The sequence below is a fragment of the Nomia melanderi genome, chromosome 2 (genome assembly GCF_051020985.1).
Source record: "Nomia melanderi isolate GNS246 chromosome 2, iyNomMela1, whole genome shotgun sequence".
Lineage (NCBI taxonomy): Eukaryota > Metazoa > Arthropoda > Insecta > Hymenoptera > Halictidae > Nomia > Nomia melanderi.
This window is the reverse complement of record NC_135000.1, coordinates 22,566,369-22,587,715: the sequence shown is the minus strand read 5'-3', so window position 1 is coordinate 22,587,715 and position 21,347 is coordinate 22,566,369. Positions and strand designations below refer to the sequence as shown.

At 45.6% G+C, this 21,347-nt stretch overlaps 1 protein-coding gene across 27 annotated transcripts in view; it reads left to right on the top strand.

Annotated features, from left to right (window-relative positions):
- Positions 1-3,007: 3,007 nt before the first annotated feature.
- Positions 3,008-21,347, top strand: part of Tm1 (tropomyosin 1) — a 45,835-nt gene continuing 27,495 nt past the window's right edge. For 10 of the 27 annotated variants that reach the window (XM_076365244.1, XM_076365242.1, XM_076365236.1 and 7 more), the window contains exons 1-3: positions 3,008-3,178; positions 6,607-6,770; positions 7,179-7,304. In XM_076365244.1, the coding sequence (XP_076221359.1) occupies positions 6,657-6,770; positions 7,179-7,304 (240 nt within the window). In that variant the 5' untranslated portion in view covers positions 3,008-3,178; positions 6,607-6,656. Of the gene's footprint in view, positions 3,183-3,404; positions 3,566-4,795; positions 4,908-6,606; positions 6,771-7,178; positions 7,305-7,377; positions 9,228-13,275; positions 13,957-21,347 lie in introns of those variants that run through there. The other 17 variants (XM_076365233.1, XM_076365227.1, XM_076365232.1 and 14 more) reach the window with 14 other exon arrangements.

Genomic DNA, 21,347 nt, shown 5'->3' with positions numbered 1-21,347 from the left:
GGAAAAGAGGTGGAGTAAAAATACTTTTTTTTTAAATGAACGCATTTGTTTGCAATTGATTCCTCCTTTTCTGGCGGGACGATCGATTCGTCGCCTTCGATCAAAGAGATCGGCGTTATTGCTGTAAACGCGTGAATTCCAGCGGAGAAATGAAATTGTATGACAAAGTAGGGGCTAACGAGAAGGTGACTCAACTTAACTTATAAAGGCTTATGTCGATGAAGTAGAATTAGGACAGAAGGTGCCTCGACCTCGCCGGTGCAATATATCCTGCATAAGGTAAGTACTAACTAAGGACACGCGCGCATATGTGCACAGCAAAACAATGACGGGCAGTGTTATAATAAGCAGCCTAATTGCCGAAGGATGTCTGCCTTGTTAATTACGGAAATGTCGAAATATTAGATCGATGGATATTTATTAAACGGGTTCTGACATAGGTAATTTACTTCCTTGTCTCACAACTTGAAACTATTGTCTTGTCATCACAGATTTCATTTATTTCCTCGTGATGTTAACGTCTTCAGCGTCCTCAATCCTTTGAAGTCCATAAATAATACCTGCAATAATTACAAATTGTAATTCTAAAAATTACATCCTATTCAACTCCTTCCTACAATTAAAAATACAAAGTTTACAAAGCAGTCTAACAGGAATCTAATAAATTGATTTGAAGAAGGAACATTTACAAGAACGTCGTAACAATTATTTTCAACAAATTCATATACATAATTTTATTAACAAAAAAAGATTACGAAAAGATATATACGAAACACTTTTCAGTTGATAAATACGTTGCAGTCTGCCATCCGCGAAAGTTCCTCCTCGCCTCCCGCCGATTGAAGATCGCAGATAGCGAAATCCTGCTCGAGTTCGTTCTAGTTTCCGAATCTCCTAGATCGGCGTTCACCGGCTGGCGAGCATGCACACGCATCATATTCATTGACTGTTCGCCGGCGATCGGGTATTTAAAAACCGTGCTCGTAGACGCGGGTGCGCGCGCGCGCGCGCGCGTGCGAGCCGGCCGGTACTTAAACAGACGCGGTATATATGAGTCAAGGCTGCGCAGGGACCCTTACCTACTTTTTCCTTTTATGGTAGTGAATCGGACCCGATGAACGTATGGGATGTGACGACGACCGATCTTACGCAAAGGACTTCATGCACGGGCAAATTACCGGTGGGAAATTTTTATTACTCCCGTCGTAAACAGCCGCTCGAACGAACAGCTTTGTGTAACAGGCGTAAAGTTGACGATCCACGAATTCATCTTTCAACAGGACCGAAGACGAGCTACTTCGAGGTCACGGAAATATTCCTATGAACGTGCTACGAGAAATTTTTCCCATAATTCGACCCGTTGCTCGAGTTATTCGATGAATCTCGAAATAATTGCGCAACCGCGCACAGGCTAAAAGCGTTGTCCGACTCATTGCGAATTGACCATGACACGAGTTGACTCAAGGAGATCGAGTGAGGTGCCTATAACCCCAATGCCAGAATTACCGCCGCCTAATATTAGGACTTTCCTGCTGGAGACGCGCGCGTTCCGTTTCCAACGATCTAATTTAGCCATTTTGCAGGTTACGCTTCCTGGTTGGATAATGCTCGATGCGCGGGTTCTAGTAGACGCGATGACCTATCGACGTGAATCATCGGTTTGGCCTTTTACAAGCCATCGATTGTAACAGATCCTTGCTTCTTCGGTATTTCTGCTCGCTTCTTAATCGCGTTTTATTTGTGAATCTAATGGACCTGAAAGAGGCGACTGTTGTTTTTGCAATTGTCGAGACACCGGCGTGGAAGATCGTTTGCCGGATAAGTGCACGGCAACCTTGAGTCCCGGTGACTTTGACTTTGCCGGATACCGCGGGTAGATCGGAAACTAGATCAAGGAATCGCGAGCGTGGATCTCGGATGGATCTTTTCCTACGACGCGCGTAGCTGTTCACTTTCCCTATCGAGTTGCTTTTCCCCTTGGCTCGATACCTGATACCCCGCCCAATTCGAATCCACTTTTACTCCTGTTCGATAATTATTGTCGATCCTTAATCTCGAATGGGCGGGGTCCAGACATAACTGACCCTAATAAATAACGGAGCAATTCGAGTTATCGCGGACACCGGTGAACGGGTTCGCGAAAGGAAACAGTGCCAGCCAGTCCTTTCTGTTGGATTCAGTTCGTTAAAAAAGAAACCGGAGACTTTAATCCTGTTCGTGTTTGATTCGCTCTGTTCCCTTTGTCGCGGGAACGCTTAACCTTCGGATTACGGCTTTTGCGAACTGCACCGGTGTCGCAGACGAATTGGAGGAAAGTTTACGTGATCGCAGTACCAAAATCAACCTTCGGCTTTATAAATAAAAGTCTCTTCTTCCAACCGAGGAGACCAATTCTGAGATCTTGGAGCCCATGCTACTCGATAACTCCTCACACATTAATTCATCCTTACTAATCAGCATACAACACGTCATTTTCCATAAGTATCGTGCACAAATTCCTTCAACGATCGAATCAACATTCGTAACAAACTACCATACGAAAACGATTCGATTGGAAAATTCACATTCTACCAGGGGTAGCTCAAAGTCACTCGATCAATCCAATTCCAGCATCCACTCTTCGTATACCACGTCCAACCCAGTCTCCTCCAGAACGTTCCGCACCCCTACGCTCGAAAAATCATCCCACGAAAGCCAGAGCCCGCAAGATCCCTAACCAAGAGACGCGACCCACCGCGAGACAGAGGCCCCCATTGTCTTCGGCAGCGTTGTCTGGCGTTTCGCGACGCCGCGGTGGCCTCTCCAGAATATCGAAATAGAGCCCGGAGAATCGTGGTCTCGCTAGCGTCGCCGATTCTAAAGATAAATTCCGCGGCGGTGTACGTTTTCACAGGCCCGTACGTAGGAAAACCGCACCGGGGGCCTCCGCGCTGTTCGCCGGGGGTGAGGCAGGGTGGGAGGCGGCGGAGGAGGAGGAGGAGGGCCGAGCAACCGACGGGAGAGAGGATCGCGTCCTCCCGCGACGTCATCCTCGTCTTTTACGATCACGAAGAGAAGCCCGCGAGAAAAGGTGGGAGCCCCCGAACCGTGTAGCCGTACGCTTTCAGCGGCCAGTCGAGACTTAGCCTGCGAGTCAGACGCATCCCGGACGACGAACGAACCTGAGCACACTTGCCCCGTGAGTAAGCATGTGCATCTCTCTCTCGATTCTCTTTTTCTTCCATTTTTTTTCTCTTGTTTTCCGTTGGTCTCTTCGTCTCGAACCTTGTTCACCCGTCGCTCCGGCGACCGCGACGTGATCCGAAACGCGGCCCTCTTTCTCTGTTCGATGTAGAAGAGAGAGAGACGGTCCACCGTGCCTCTTCCTCTTCTTCAGCTTCTGTCCGTTACCCCCCGTGGGACGCCATACGCGAGACGAGTTCGCCGAAGAGTGAGTGAAGGAAAGTGACGTGAGGAGGACGTGTTTTTTCGCCGTGGGCCACGAAAGTGAACTGATCGTCACCGCGTTCACCCCGGCATCTTCTCGATCTTCCTCGGAAACTCGGGCCACCTCCAGCCGAGCAAGGTGCTTCAAAGTAGGGATCGGTATCGTTTTTCTCCGGGAAACTGGATTTCACGGTCTATTTTCGGGATTGGAGAGACGATTTGGTACCTCCCTCGGGGCTGACTCATTTTGGGTAAAGCAAGCTTCTATGATGGAATCTCGTCGTGGATAGTATCGGTTGAATCGTTCCCGTGGATTCTTTCCGACGGATCGAAAATTCTTTTGTCGGTTGCGACGAACTCCGGCCGAATCGTATGGAAATTTCACACGTCGTGTCTCGCTTGCGTAAAGCAACACCTCGCGACCCGCCACGGAGAGGGACATACCGATACCGAGTCAGAAAACTGTGACTCATGAAAAATTTCAGGCATTCACGCGTAACCGCCTGTGACAACATTGTCCGGGCAGTGCCGATCTACCTTTCGTCGCGTTGCGGATTGGAATTTCTGTGAACCGCCGCGCAGATAGCATTGTCGCGGGCGGCGCGCGGCCGTTCCGGATATTCCGCTGATAACCGATTCTCGAAAGAACGGCGGAATGAAGCGAACACTTGCTGTTCTTGCGAACGCTTCTTAAACGGTTTCAGCGGCTGTTTGATCAGAGCTAGAGATAGACAGCCTAGAATAGATCTCATCTGGTTACAAAGTACTGTTCTATTTTTAAATGTCCACGTCAGGAGTATGATAAACACGAAGATCCTGTTTTGCCGAATTAATCGTGATAATTATACATTCGGGCTGATCGGTTTTTCCTTGTAGTTTCGTGAAAAATCGAGACGTTACACGGTAAAATTAATGTCTCGACGGATCTGGCTGTCCGCGAAGCGACTTCCGCGATCGTGCGTAGGTTGCAAGAAAATTCGTAGATCGGGTAACAAAAATTACCACGGGATACACGTGCGAGGGTGTAAAACGTTCTTTGGAGCGTAACTAGATACCGATCCGGACGGAGTAACGAAGCTCAGTCCCGCGTAACCCGAAAAGGTTCGACGGCAGGCGGCTAGCGACGATTCCACCCTCTCCTCTCCCGTGTAAAAATAACCCTCTCCGACGATACGCTCGCGTTTAGAATCCGTCGGCTCCTCTTATTTTTTATGTAACGCTATTTTGACCTGATGATCGAAGGTTGCCGATGGCCCCTGAAATTATTCGTTTTCCGTCCTTCCCGTTTCGAGGAATAAAAGGACTTTGACCTCCATTTCGGTCCATTTCCATTGACTCCCTTTGAAAGTCTAATGGCAGTCAGTTGTGCCTCTGACTTCTGAACGTGAAGGTACTCGTGACCTCCATTTTGCTCTATCTTTAACTGCTTTTGGTCTCATATTTTTTGGTTCATCGGCGATCGGTTTCAATTTACAAACGAGGTACAAGGATATTTTCCTTCTCCATTTTCGATCATTTTTGAGTATAGACTGTTCTCTCGATCGTCAGAAATCTTATTCAATTTCGAAATGCAGTAAGACTCGTAACTTCTGTGTTCATTTGCCTTCGGTTCCCTTCAAAGTTCACTTCCACGATCATCATAATTCACGTCGCGTCGTTAAATTTTTATTATTCGTGAAATTGATGACGACGTAAAAGTTTTCGAAACGCAGCCGCTGCTTCGTTTCTCGAGTACATCGCGTCTAGGATTTCCGGTTTCTCCGATCCCATTGGAAGTCCGTTTTCCTCTCCCTTACTGCTTACCCGGCATCTCTGATTACCAGCGAGCTTGGAATCGTGCGCATTCGCTCACATGGATGCCAATGACGCAGCTATGGCGATCCTAGCAGTGGCGTAGATTCAATGAACGCTGACCAACACTTTCACGAAATTTATCGAGATCTTCTTAACCAGAATTTTTCAAAATACCTCACCGAGAACCTTGAACAATCAAACGAGTTATTTTCTGCTTCTCCATTTTAATAATCACACCGTTACCTCGAGGAATTAAAAAAAAAACAAAATCCCCTAAATTTTAAGCCGTTCTCATGTCCATTCGCCAATCCTTCCGCAACGGATGCCAAGGAAGGAACTCAGTAGGAAAACTTCGAGTGAACTTCTCACCAAATAAGGAATCCTAAACTCTCCGTCGGTCGCATAGTTGTCCTACGGGAATTAAGTTACACCTTCTTCTTCCTTTTACGTCGTAACCCTCGGCGAGGCGAGATCTCCGATTCCTCGGCGACGAGAGTGCGAAACCAGTCCCCGAATAAAGACGTCCGGCGCCGGGCGCGAAAATATCGGAATATTTACAGCGACCGGCGCGACTGTTCCGCGTCGAAGCCGAAAACGGCGCGAAATTCGCAGTCGATGAGAGCATCCGCGGGCGCTCGCGAACGACGCGAGGAATGTTTCCACGAAGAAAATTAACCCGTTCCCCGGCCGGGTTGCTCCCTGATTCCTCGGGCCGCGACGTTTCGCCGCGGCGAGCGGCGGAGAAACGAGCGCATAAAATGCGAACGGTGCCGCGAAGGAGATCCTCTCGTTTCGCTCGGTTCGTCCTGGAAGGATCGCATACCTGAGCGGCTGACGTCACGAGAGAGGAAGAAGGACGCCGGGCCGAAGACGTTTGATTTCATGTGTACACGGGGCGCACGGTGTACAGAGTGTGCCCGGGCCTTCTTGAGCAAGAACCTGCCTCTATAAATAGGATATCCGGTCGTTCGCTAATTATACTTCGATGCATGCTGTCCGCGACGCGCGAACACGCGCGGATCTTGAGCGGTCCCAGAATTTCCACGGCAATTATCCCATTCCTAGGAAGCGCGACCGCGGAAAAGGTGGCGAGGCGAAAAAAAAAAAAGAGAGGAGGAAGACAGACAATTAAGACGGGTCGCCCGTTAATTGCGGCCGCGATATTGTCTCACGGTCGTTGAAATCACCGGCGCGGCGATGAACGAACGCGCGCGCGAATGGCGCCTGGAGGATTCCCTGGGAATCGATCCGTCCGCGCACGGCGAGCGACGGGGTGAACATTAAAAAGTACAATCTCTGGGATGCAGACGGGTGTCATGGGAAAGAGCGGCGTGGACGATCATTATGTTTGCTGCCGGATAACGGGCGGATTCTTCATGTTTCTAGATACCCCCTTTTTTTTTCTCGTGAACGAGTAACGAAACAACACCGCCGCCATGGACGCGATCAAGAAGAAGATGCAGGGAATGAAGCTGGAGAAGGACAACGCGATGGATCGCGCGTTGCTCTGCGAACAGCAAGCTCGTGACGCGAACGCGCGAGCTGAAAAGGTAAAAATTGGTTCACGATATGAATTTGTTACCGAGGAACGATTAAATGTTCGGTTGGAATCGATCGGGAAACGCGCGGACTAAAAGTGTCCCGCGTGGACCGATTCGCGGGTAAAAAGGGAAAGAAAAAGTAATATGATATACATTAAGGTTCCAAAATTGTCTGTTTACATTTCTACGATATAGGGGGTAAAAATAGCAATGAAATAATGGGGTCGGAATAAAAATGCAATATAGGTTTGGCAACCGGTCAAGAATTTTAATTATAGATCTGGAACTTTCGCATTCCTTTGATCTACTACGATACTCGACGCGGACAAAGTTGCGAACTTCTGTGTATCATACGTTGTGCCAGTTCTCCGGAGCAGTAACTGGAATGTAACTGATTTATGTATTCACTGTCGAAAGGCCGAGGAGGAGGCGCGTGCTCTGCAAAAGAAGATCCAGACTATTGAAAATGAACTCGATCAGACTCAGGAGGCCCTCATGCAGGTCAACGCTAAATTGGAAGAAAAGGACAAAGCTCTGCAGAACGTGAGTACCGAATCATCTTATCACGAAAAAATTCACCGAGATCAACCGTCGATAACGATAATTCATAACGAACGATAAGTTCAAATGTTATACTTTAAATCACATTTTCACTTATCCTCCAGAGATTCCTAACTCCAGCGTTATAGACAAATTAAAAAACATTAGCCATGCATAGACATAACTCAAACGAATCGAGCAAAAGTTACAGTGAAAAGAGGGTGCTAAAAAATCGAACAATTCGCTGAGACAATGATCCCTTATCAGTAGAATGTGTTTCTCTGATACTTTCACAAATTCGTTTACAAAGACAGACGTTAAGCCGTAATATCAGTCGAATGCAAAGTAAACAAAAAATCCCGTCGAACAGCCTTGAAATTTCGTCGAAACTGAATTCGAAATGGTCCGAAGTGCGCAAAATCCGCAATCTACTTATCAGTAATCGCGTTGTTACCGACGGCGAGGTAACGTTCGCGAAACGTCAGATGTCGCGTGAGTCGCCGCGCAGCCGCCGCGCGGCGAAAGAACGATCACAGGGCGCGCGTCGTACTGAACCAGTCCAGTCGAGCGTTAGTACGCGTGGCTGCCGTTTCGTTGTTTCGGCGGCGCTCGGCGCAAGGTTCGGTCTGGTCGGTGTGGTGGTGGGCCCTCTCGGCAGGAGGGAGGGGGTAACCTGGTTCCGCGCATAGAGCAACAGACAAGGAAAAAGATAGTCCGCGGAGAGAGAAAGCAGGACAGAAATCAGAGCAGGACGGTGCAGAGAGCGGAGACCAACGTGTCTCCTCTCCGTGTGCATGCGTTCCGTGCCCGTCATACGGCAGCGCACGGTGTGTGTGCGTCGTCGCCGCGCCGCGAGAAAGAGAAAGAGAGGGAGAGAGAGGGAACGAGAGTAACAAGACAGAAGGACGTATGCGTGGCGCGGTGAGAAACGTGTTACGAACAGTGACAGACAAGATGGCGGTGTGCCTTGTGCGGTGGTAGTAACGGTGGTGCGTGTGGCGCGTCGAAGATAAAAAAGAAACGAGAAAAAGAAAAAAGGGAAAAAGGAGAACGCGGGAGGTACGACGGAAGGAAAGGGGGTTGGAAAAGGGTTGGCAGCTGGGATAACGTGGTATGGAGCCAGCTCTTACGTCGACCACGAGACGTCGCGGTCATCAGCATCATCCGCGGCACGCAACGCGCCGACGTTTCGACGCCTCCAGCAGAGGACCCGCGCAGTGTGGCCCTGCTGGTATCGTTAAGAACACGGTGATCGGCATCGACGAGCAATCGTCGACCGTCACGTCGGCCAGGCTCGACGAAAAAAGCTGTGTCATCGACACGGAGTGTTCGCCGCCGCCGGTGACACGAGCCGCGACCGTCGGCGCGAGGTGGCACCGTAACCCCGCGATACCGCCGTCTTTGATCGTCAAAGACACGTCGAAGGAAGAGACGACGAACATCGAACAAAGGCTCGCGCAGTGTAGCCCCGATGTTCGAACCGAACGACACGAACAACAACAACAGCAACAACGGCCCGTCCGTAAGAGTAAACACGAAGACGAGAGCTATGACAGCTTCGACGTTGACGCGTCGTCGTTGGACAGGCCACGGATGGGACCTCATGGCAAAGAGATCGACGACGACACGTTCTTCGATACGAGGGGCAAAGATGCATCGCCGGAGCCTGAGCACGCGGTCGCGAGGGCTCGCGGCGACGGGAACTCGGACGATGACGAGGATCCCGAGCTGGTCGAGTTGGCCAAACTCAGATGTCCCAGCGAGAGGGCCGAGGTGCAGGCCGAGAGGGAGGCCAGGAGACGAAGAAGATGCGCCGATTATCCTGGACTGGCTTTCGGCTCCTCCATATTCTCCAGCGAAACGATGATTAAGTTCCGGCTGATACAGAACGAACTGCAGAACACTATGGGGAACCAGCTGAAACGGGTCAGTATCGCATGATGCGTCGGCTGACGCGGCCGGTATGTAGACGCGTCGCTTGGGAAGGTCACTCGCGTGACGTGACCTTGATAGACCGATGACGTCGGTCAATGGGTACCCTGGGGTCATTTGGCCCTTGATAACCAAACGAATCATCGGTTAAAGTCCCGCTTTCTCTTTCTTTCTCTCTCTTTCTCGGTCTTTCTCACTCCGTACCGCTGTCATTGTTCGTTTCATGGTATTCTACGTTTCTGTCGCCATGCGGACGACCGCCTCTTCTCGGACACGGTTCATCTACATGAATCCGATACCGTACAAGGAGAGCGGGTAAAAATACGCGCGGCTAGGTTAGGTGAACCAGCGGTTAGCCGCGATGACGTTACATGGACCATTTGATTGAAGGCTGTTCGAACTTGAAACAATATCGTTGTTGTCGATCCTCGATCGTTCCTACTATTATGTTGACACGTCGAACGCCGCTCGATTTCATCGAACAAAATACACAAAATGGAAAAGATGTAACATCGAATCATTTGATCGAATTGAATTATTATTACCGCACGTTCGTCCAGCTGAATGTCACCGCATTAGGTGGCATTATTTATAATATAGAAATGTTTTCAAATAATCATCGTTTGATTGAGTGGACCACAGTAATTCGATTTAGTTTGGGTCATCGGTAACCCTCACGGCATTCAACGTGTTAACTGTGACTCCATTTTCAACTTTTGTTCACGAATTTCTTCTGAACCACTGCGTTGAAATATTGCGAAACATTGACGGAAAATTAACGTTAATTTTACATCAACCGTCACATCTTGTAAAAAAGTGAAAGTAGCATTTGACAATGTACCGTCGTGGATGGAGACTTGCCCCTTTATCTATACAGGGTGTCTCAAATGTGGAAGTCTCTTAGGGATACCTTCACATATAAACAAAAAAAAAAAAGTTCATATAAACCTATATAATTGGAAACATAGTCAAATAAAACGTACGTTTATGTGAGCTTCTTTTGCTGTCCCCAAGGTGTGATCCTCGCGTATTACGAGACACCCGTTATACATGCATATGTATATTTATCCGAGGTGAAAGATTTTATGTACCTTGCTACCTCATTTACATCGAACGCTGCAAAAAAACTGTTTGTTGCCGACGTAAGGATCGAACTTAAAAGAACGCTGCAATCAACTTTGCTCGTTCATTTTAATTAAGCACCATTCTCACACGTTCATCCTGGAAAATTACTGAACCGCCTCGGTTGCTGATTAGAGAAAGGCTGTTCAAGGCCTCGGTCCCACAGTCGCCAACTGAAAATCGAAATCGCTGGGCTCCACGCGCAACGTTGAATAATGCACCGTTGGTCGCGATGTCCTGCAATAATAATTAAGAGGCCATTAGAAGCGCGTCGAGCGCCGATGGACTTTCTTGTCGGTCGCTTAACGACGCACGATCGCCCGACAAAGAGCGCCCATTGTTAGGGTTAGTGAACGGAGACAATGGGTTAAGCGTGATTCTCTCGCCTGACACGATAAACAGTATTCTTATATAGGTGGTCGGACTAATCCGTGGATCGAATAACGCGGTCCTCTTCGACTGTCAACTAACCACGTCGACCCGACGCACGTCCGACGCGATGTTCTTTTGCTAGTTCGTTTTTGGAACGCGGCCCCGCCTTTCGCTGAAATATGACGTGTTCGGCGGGTGCAACACCGCCAAACTTGGCGGTATTATCAGATACTCGAGCGGGTACACTTGGCCCCAAAAGTAACGTGACGTTATGAAAAATATTTGGCAAAATATTACAAACATGTGTTTATTGTTACATTTGATATGTTCGTACGATTAATAGCGTACAGGTTGAACAGCCTGACAAACTGGCTGACGCAATAGAAACGAATTTTCGAAAGAGCCATTGTCAAAATGGCCACCGATCTGCGCTATTGTCGCGGTTGTTCATTGAAGCGTATACACGCGGGAGGAATGAAATACTTTTGTGGTATTTGGACGTTTGCTTCGCAACGGAACGAGAGAGGCTTGAAAGGAAATTTAGGAGCAAGGATCCTCTGAATCATTCCGGGTGGAAGGCTTCCCTTTGACTGTTTGAATTACCCTGGTATAAACCAAACACGAGCAGAGCCCGTCAACATTCTAAAAATACATGACGACCGTGCGCGCGGATCCAGCAGCCTTTTATTCGGCACTCGGAGAGGGCATTGCGTAAGCATTGCTCCGGAACGCCGAGCTCCCACAAATCCGCCTCGTTAGAAGCATTTAAACGCGGCGACGTTACGGTATAATAAAATGCTGTTGCAAAACGTCCGTTCCGTATTTGCCACGAATTTGGAACGCGTTCCGTCTCGCGGTCAGTTCGTCGGCGACGACCTTTGGAACGCCGGATCGGGTCCCCTTGGATCTTATCTGCGTTGTTTATATATCGCATTCCGCGATTTCTCGCAAACCTGCTGCCATCTGCGCCGGCATTATTCGCGTACAGCCTAGCCACAGCGATTTTGATGTAAAATTTTATTTCAATCTGATTGATCGCTCTCGATTCTTATATAGTCCACAGTTTCGACGGTATTCGAATTTGAAGTAGAATCATGGAATGCTAGATGGAGCTACCGGTAGTCGAAATTGTTCGCATCGCTCATCCGTAAAAATAAATCAACACTGAACGATCGAATTATCTTTGAAAAGCACAGTGAGGGATTAAAGTTTTTGTACAACCGTGAGATATACGATAGAAGGACTATATTTTAATGAATATTCGATTAATATTCGACCGTATTGTAATTGTGTACTATATAGAAACTATTCGGAGATGAATTAGTTGTGAATAAAATTTTTCAGTTGGTTATTAATATTGTTGCCTTGGCTGCCAAGTGTTGACGCTAATTGAAACCTTGTCCTTAAGTACATGTATTGACTACAAAACGTTTATATATACAACTTGTGTTCCGACGAATGATTATTATTATGACTATTCGTGTACAGTGTAAGATTGTACATACTTAACAGTGATTATCAATATTGCAAATATAGTTCTCTTTTACTTTTGACATTCATACGATACAAATTCTTTCACCCTTCACTATATGGTTTTTATTATTATTAATTTAGACGACGATTGTTTCAACCATTGTTAAATATTCGATGATATCACGCTTACGTCATGATTTTTCTCAACGTCACTATTTATCAACCGAATAAAACCGTTGTGTCACTTTTGATTTCCGTTTACATGGAGCAGTTCGTAGATGGCGCGTGCGCATATTTTGTCCCGTTATATTCTGCACCAGAACCGATCGAATAATTACAGAATACTTTGACCAACGTATTTTCAACATCGTCTTATCATTAAGCATTGAATATCGGAGTAAAGTTCCTAAAAGTAAATGTCCCTCGTGTTCTCGCTTTCATTCAATTCTTCGGAATACAACGTATCAATCGTCGGAAATGATTGGTAGTTCGAAGAAACTTATCATCCGTGTTCGAACTATCGTTCATGTTCGAACATCGGGGAACGTTCAGCCTCAGATCGGATGAATGCAGTGACAAAGCTGAATAAATTTCAGAAAAATAAATATTCTAAGTAGCAAGCGAAATTTGGAACAAATAAAATATTATTATTTTATCGAAAAAGATAATTAAATTGATTAATTAAATTAATTTTCATTTTAAGTCGCCATACGCATGCAAGAAAGTCGAAAATTTTCATTATTTAGAAAACCCTATCTCTTCTATCTGAACAGAAATATTTTTAAATTAGATCCGAATGTATTCTGAACTCTTAAAACTACATGCCGTTTTCAAATATAATTTTACCATCTTAATGCAACAAACAAGATATTCTACCATCAAAATCGTACACAAGATTCAACCTGAAACGCATTATTTATTACTTGAAGCAACATTTTGTCTAGCATTGAACCAGGACGATGATACGAAACAACGCAGGGATTGTTGTCGAGCGTCCATTCGAATGGTTGGGCGCGCTCGGGACGGGCGCGGTATTTCCGGGGCTTTGCGCGCGACGACACGTCGATCGGCGTAGCGATACTCGGCGTGCGGCGTCGCGATTTGTGCCGCGGTCACGAAAGCAAACAGAGATTATTCAACAACCAGCTCCGTGTTTCTCCGTTATCGATAATAATCGACGAGAAAACATCAAAAGGACATCGGCTCTTGATTCCAACCGATGAGAAACTCCCTGAGAATATCCCGGCGAGACCATCGGAATAAGGGCAAGGGACTATTTGACGTCCGCAGAGGTGTACCGCGCATGCGCGTGATGGCCGGGGGCAGCCATCTTGCTTTCCAGTCAACAGCAGCCAGTGGTCGTCAGTGCACGACAGCTCGGAGGCAACGAAACTCTCTCTCTGTTGCACGGGTGCCGGTCGCCTCTCGTTAACTCCGGACATACTTGGTTCCCGTTTACGTCGTGTTCATCGGTCTCTTGTCGTTTTCACGGGCGATCGTCGCGAGGCATCGTCTCGACACTAAACGCCGCGACTGAACGGGGCAGCTCGCGATCAAGCCGCGTTTTAAAATCAGTGTTTGAGGGAGGAACGCTACACGCGCCTATCCGGCCAGCATGTCGACCCAAATGCAGGGCACCCTTCTCGACGTGCTCAAGAAGAAGATGAGACAGACCAAGGAGGAGATGGAGAAGTACAAGGACGAGTGCGAGGAGTATCAGAAGCGGCTGCAGGTGGAAGTGATGCGCCGCGAGGAAGTGAGTGAGCAAACTTCGCTTGATCAGCCACCTTTTCTTCGTCCTCCCCCTTCTTCTCTGTCTCCATTCTCTACGTGAGCTCGATCTTTCTCTGAAATTCCCTCGTGAACGGTCTACCGCCGGAGAACCGTCTTATTCGATCGGCCAGCTTTCGTGACCGAGAATCGGCGAAAATAGGAGTGACAGAAAAAAAAAGAGGTCGCCAGGACTGTTTAGCGGTGGGTGGTGAGCCGAAAAGTGGCCAGAGCCTGAGAACACCGTTGAACGGCCCTGTCCAACAGTTACCTTTGCAACAGTTTCAAATTTCCCGATCCCCCGTTTGAATCCGACCTGTACCGTAATTTAGCAAGCTCTCGATTGGGTTCGCCACGGACGCCTCGACGGGAACGTGAACCAAGACAGGATTCTAGTGCGGCTCGCCTCGGGACTCGGACGCCAGTTTTTCGTTGTACGCGTTCTCGGCTCGGACCGTTTCCGCACCGGCGACGTTCGAATCGTGTCGGTTCCCAACGGCGGATTGATTCGTCTCGCGGGAGACACTGTTGCGGTCAATTTCATCGTGTACGCACCGTGTACGCGCTACGCGGCGTGTCTTTACCGGAAATACGGTGCTCAACCTCGATAGGATACTATCGTTCGGGAAAAGTATCGATCCCGAGCGACCCGATGCGTCAGTTTTATTAACGAGACACCCGGTAGGGGGGTTCCTCGATCGAGCCGCGTGAAAATGGAATTTCTGCGGGGGACATGCTGGATGCGCCCGCTAAATCGGCGTGATACGATCTATCCCATACTGTACAGGCGACCCTCGCGCTATAGGGCATCCCAGCAACACGATGTTTGCATTGGAAGATGCATCGAATGAGAACCTCCCGAAGGTTTCACATTAGAAAATTCTCAAAGATCTCTCGAGAGTAAATGAATTAAATACGATAGATTTATTAGAAAAATCAGACTGTACAAATAAGGACACTGTAAATGGAGGTACAGAAGATATTTTGAAATATATTGCTTCCTATCCTCAACAAATATTAGTGAACATATTTGGAACACTTTGTTTTCACGAGAGATTTCTTACAGATGGAAAAACAAAGGAGCTTTGTGTCTTTAGTACCTAACCTCACTTTCGCGCTAGACGTTTCAAACGAAACGGTCAGTTTTACACAAATAAATACCGTGTTACACGATAATCACCTGTATACGCAAAAGTAAGGGATTTCTCTAAGAAAAGTAGTCAATTTCGTCTCCGAGACCTAACCTTACTTTCGCATTGGATCTTGCACACAACATGGTGGTTTTCATGAATGTAATTTGTATACCTGGTTATATGGGAGGAGGGGGGGTACCTGTACACACGAAAATGCCGGAGCCATCGTCCACCACGGGTTTTAGAATCGATCGTGAGTGTCAGGCATGTCGTCAGCTTGGGTCTTGGCTTCGGTCGGCGGCGGGGAGGGAAGAGAGGATTGTGGTAGGGACACACCGACTCGACTCGACTCGCACTCGAGACATTCTTGATACAACAAGGACCGGCTTGAAAACTTACCTTGGTGTACTGTGCCCTACCGTCTGCCAACAATCCTCTGTGCACCTGAAAATATTCTAACAGTAACTGGAGAAGTTAATCGGCCTGCGCAATGCGCTAAACGGCCCCCCGGCCGTGTTTCGACGCGATTCTTTCGCCACGGAGAGCGCGAGGTTCGCCGGTCGATTTCTGCGTACGATCGTGCACGCACACCATTTCCCGAACCTCTCTAGCGTTTGCGTGTCGGCCTTGTGGCGAAAACTTAATCCTTTGCGGTCCTGCATCGAGCCAGGCTCGACTTTCAATTTTATCGTAACAATTAAGTATTTTGCCGGTTTCTATTGTAATCTTTCTAGTACGCCTTATTTCCAAAATATCGTTAGGATTGTATTAACACGTTGACCGCCATGAAAAGCGTTTTATGTATCACTTATCCTTTCTATAGCAAAGATACGGAGCAAGGATTATTAATTCTTTGATATTAGAATTTTTATATTACCCTATTATCTAGTTATTTACGGAAAATTTATATTCGAATTATCTTCCAAGTTATCATTATTTTCTTGTAATTTAGTTGAAGTGTTAACGTCGATGCAAGTTTCAAAGTAGAAAAGAACAATTCGGTTTAATTCTTTGCTATACTGATCATACCTTAAATCATCGTTTTCATCAAAATTGGTATGAACTAAGTGTACTTAAATGTTTTTTAATGCAATGGAATTTGCTAGAAGTACCAGAGAGGTCAATATGACCCATTCCTGATTGCTTCTTTAATAATTATTAAAAACATAACAGATAATTCTCCGAGAAATTACTACAGAAATTGATTCAGCAATAGGCAAACTGAATTATAAATCAATAGAAATCTCAATAGTTTCACTGTTGGAATTTCCATAGAAAAATTTCGAAAAGTCAGTCTGACTGGTCGGTAATTCTAGTGATAAGGTATTAGTACATGTATTAGTACATGTATCTAGGACCTAATGACCGTAAAAAGAAGAATTGTGCTTGAACGGTGTTCTCCAATGAAGATGATAGTAGAAAGTAAAGCTGAAATTGGGAGTTAAAGGATTAGGGGAGAGTGTATTTGTAAATGATGGGACACAAAGAAAGTTGAGAGGCAATTGAGTCAGGAAAATCTTTTTTTCAGGCAAGTTTCTGGGGCTAACTCGGAATCATAAGATTGAGTCACATGGATTTGATTAAATATTTTTAAGAGGCACATAGCAGCAGGATGAGCATTGCGTTTCCATTGTCTGAGCGTCCATCATTACCGATTTAACGGATTCGTACCACAATCTCATTGTTTCTGCTGCTTTTTTGCTCGGATAGTACGGAACGCGCTGCTCCGTAACGCAGTTGTTGGAGGTGCTCGATAAAATTCATGATAAAATTCATTTCGTAAAATTAAATTGAATATTTCAACGTGTGACTGATATTATGATATTATCAGCCATTAAATAAAATGAAATATCCAATTATTAAACTATTTCTTGCAGCGATTCATAATTCATGATTCTAACGCCAAATTATTCAAATCGCTCGAATATTAAAATGCAATGTTGTACGTTTACATTGCACACATTTCTGAACACGTTTAAATATATGTTTAAGTTACACGAGTAACACCTAATCTTATCGAACACACGAAAACGATTAGCGTAATGAAATGTTTAAACAATCCGAACATGTAAAATGATTATCTGGTATTGTCACTCGCCACACTTTGGTATACAATGTAAACAATCCCGTCCTCGAGTTCGCAACCACTCTTAACTCCACCGGGCGCAATAAAGCGATTTCTCATAATTCCGGATACATGAATATTCAACGCCGGCTGAATATTCTAGTATACCCGGCCTCTGTTTTCTCGACCGAGTACTCAAACCACTCTCGACCGGTTGATTCGCCAAGGTGTACGGGGAACGCCGTGACTCGTTGAAATTCTACGGTCGAACGGACTCGGGCCCAGGAGAAATTCGAGTAGGACGACGATGAGACGATACGTGCTCATTTATCCGAAATTCGCTGCTTCCTATCTCTATCGTCGAGCCATTGACTACTATATATTGTTTCTCTAGGTTCTATTTACACAGGTGACATTTAAACTAGCCGATGTTTAAGGTCGAAAAACGATTTTGCCATGATGACCTTTTCGCCATGCCGGTGAAACCTCTCGTACACCTCGATATCCTGTATACGGGTGCTGGCCTGTACAAAATTATCGATTAAAGATGTAACCAAAGTAGGCGTCTTCGTGTAAATAACGTATACTATTTTAGGTAATATGTATTCTCAGTGAAAGTTCCTTCGATACACAGAAATCGTGTAAATAGTACTTCCTATTGCTTCTGCGATTAGATGAAGTATTTCTGTTTAATATCCTGAGAAGAAAAGGGTCTGGAAGAAAGTCTTCTAAGTTTCTCGATTGGACTGTTTATAACAAATTTTATAACAAATACATTTTATTTGTCAGAGTATCTCCGTTACAGTTGCAATATTAATAAACTCATTTCACGAAGTCGCATTCTTGCAGACTACCTCTGGAAACCAGAAACGAAGCAGAATTATATTTATTCATCGCATATATGCATAATCGTTAGATCGGAGATCTGTATGCAAATTTATCCGGCTCTGCTTTCAGTCGCCGGAATTAATAACTTCTACTTTTCCCGGCCATCGTATAAGATGAAAAATGTATTGAACCTTCACTTTGTTACATTTGGCACATTCCGTAGACGCATAAAATCCGCAGTCCATTCATCATTCGTCAACGTGTTTCAGTTGTAAGTAGCGAACAGGATACGAAGGCAGAACGACGTTGCGTCTGATTACATCATGGAGATTAACCTTGGATACCTCCCCCGAAAAAAAAGAAAAACTAGGAAAAAAATGTCAACATGTCTACCCGTGATGTTGTGCAGTTTATGGCGCGACCGGTCCTAAAAGGCCAGCGGATAGAAGCTCGCTGAAGCTTCACTAACTAGCTTTTGTCATCGGGCAATGAAGTGCACTGCCGAGGCGGACTCCTTTTTCGCTCCCTTTCGCTAACAGAACTCGATAACCGGCAGACACGCGTCCCGTATCGCGTTCATTGTCTTACGGGGGAACAACTCAGCTTGCCCCCCTCCCCCCACGATATTGACGTCTTTTTCCTGGATGACTGTATACCACCCCCTGTTGCTATGCGTGAAACATCGGGCGTTGTCGTAGGATCAATTTTAAAGGTGTAAATCATTGAAACCCATGCTGCGTTAAAATACAAACACAATTGAAGATACTCATGCAAAATACCATTATTCGTATTAAACATGCATTATTCTATAAAATTCAGAATTAAAGCATTCTTGGTTTCACTAAAAGTTTCCTTGTGACGAGTATTAACTAGAAACGTGATTAATCTTTATTAATATGCACGTTTCTTTGGATTTTAGAAATATAATTAGTGCATGCAAATCTGCAGTGATGCAAAAATAGTGGCACAAGCTGTTTTCTTCAAGGGGTAGATTCACTCCTAAAAATTTGAAAATCAGGAAGTTTCTGGTTGGTTTCACGTTTCTTTAAGTTAAGGATATTCGTATGAAAGTTTAGCTGAGAATAAATGAAATAAATAATTTCTTATTTGATTGATGTAGTAGATAATAATTCTCGCGTATTGAAATCAGGGAACAATGGTGCATGAATGAATGTTTTTCCTCGATACGCGTCAAAATCAGATGAGGAACGAGTTGGGTGGTCCTCGTGTCGGAGCGGAGAGGCTCTCGATGTCTTCGGATGTCGCACACGCGAAGCATGGTTCATTGATTCACCAGGCTGCGACGGATTTAGCGCGAATCGCGAAAGTGGCGTTACGTGCGAGAGGTGCACGGACCTCGTCCGAGACACGTGGCGCCATTATTGACCGGTTTACATAATCGAATGTCGATTGACTCGTCCCGACAGCGAATTTATTAATAAACAAACAAACGGCTCGGACGTATCAAGTCGATCAGGTTCATTGGTAGCAAGGCTGTGGTAATTGTTCAATTTATACTTGCCCTGAAACACTTGCGTCTGTAAATTTTTTAATATCAAATCAAAAATGAACACATAAAGTTTCCGTTGTTGAATTAGTCTTTAGGTTGAAAATCTTGGTTAAATATTAGCTAGAAACTAATGAACTCGAGTGATCTGCATATTAATATAACACAACAAATTTAATGTGCTACGAAGTATTGTGTTTGAAATATTATATGCAATAATATTTTGTCTGTAATTGATCCCAATTTTTCCAGTACTTGGTTATTTGAGATTGCTGGACAGATGCAAACGAAGTCGCAGAATATTAAGTAAAATTCATCGGAATGGCAAAAAACATAAAAGAACGTGGAGATGATGAAGTTGGATGAATCACTTTATACAGTCTCATTTAAAATTCATGCTCGATGAATAGTCAAGCAACATCGGGATTAACATATTCCGATGCACCTGGATGATAAATTTGGGGCAAGAATAAATGCAATTAATACAGAAATCTTGTAACAAGCAAGCTTAAAAATTAAATACCTTTAGTACTTGTAATCTCTTTGCCTTCGATTAATCAATTGAATCTTGTTTACTTTATTTATCTTCATATTAAACAATCAATTTAGAGTTTCATTACTTTCTAACGTTTTCGGGGGAGCGGAAAGGAGGAATTGGTTAGCATAAATTTTTCGAAAATTCCCGTTCCTCGGTATAGCGCGATGTTAAGTCGCAAGTGGCAACAGTCGTAGGATCGCGTCGAATCGACGGAACGCGTAATGGTGGCAACGGAGGGTGATCCGTGGCGGAAGTTCGGCACACTTACCAACATTGCCGCGGATGTTATCGGTAGAGACCTGTTCGGGTACGGCAGCGCGCGTGGGCGTGTCGGTTTCCTTCGAGCCACGGAGTCGGTGCGACGTTGACGGACGTTAATTGTCCAGTAAATTAGGAATCCTGGGAACACTTCGCGCGGCGCGGGTGTTTGAATCACTGCGATTCGATTATCGTAGGGTTTCGACTCGGGGCACCGATCAAACTCCGATAAATCACGGTGTCGTAGGCGTAGGGGAATTTGAAAATTACTAGACAAGGAAGATGTACAGTTTCATAGCACGCCTACGCGACGCTGTTCATGCAAATCTCCATTCCCGCGCAGCTGTAAATTAAAATTACGAAAGGGCGTGAGCCTCGGTTATACGGGATTCAAAGCGATCTTCTCGTATCGCGTTCGTACCATTCTAAATATTTCTGTATAACTTTGACTTCCTCGAATTATTCCAATTGCGTAAGCTTGAGAATTTGGGCTGTATATTCTCGATATTCGATGAGTACTTTTACTAAGTCCACTACCATTTCACTAATCTCTACTAAACATAATTCCAAACTAAAAACAATTTTCTCGACGAAGTAGCAACAGGATCTTTCAGATATAATTCTCCAATATTTTCCCAAAAAGTCAATGTAATATATCGAAGAACATTTCCAGGTACTACTTAAGCGAGCCTCTTAATCTCCTTTGAGATAAGCAGCTCAACATGACCGAAGATATTAAATTATCGATTGAACCGTTCGACAATGGAGTTATTACCATAAAAGGCTATACTTTGGAATAAGCATTTCCTTTTTTGGAAGCAAAAGATACCGGTACTGTAACTTTCCTTCGGATTAGCTTCCTTCGAAGCCTCGCCCGACAGGATCCTCGAAATTTCGAGATAAGAGAAACCGCGCGAATCCGTTCGCGGTTGCGATTCATTTTCTGCGTGTCATCGCTCTGCAAAATAAGGGCGTGTCGGATGATCCGGATGCGAGGTTCGTGTAAGTACGTGGCCGGGAAACGGTTAACACGTGCATAAAAGCGCGC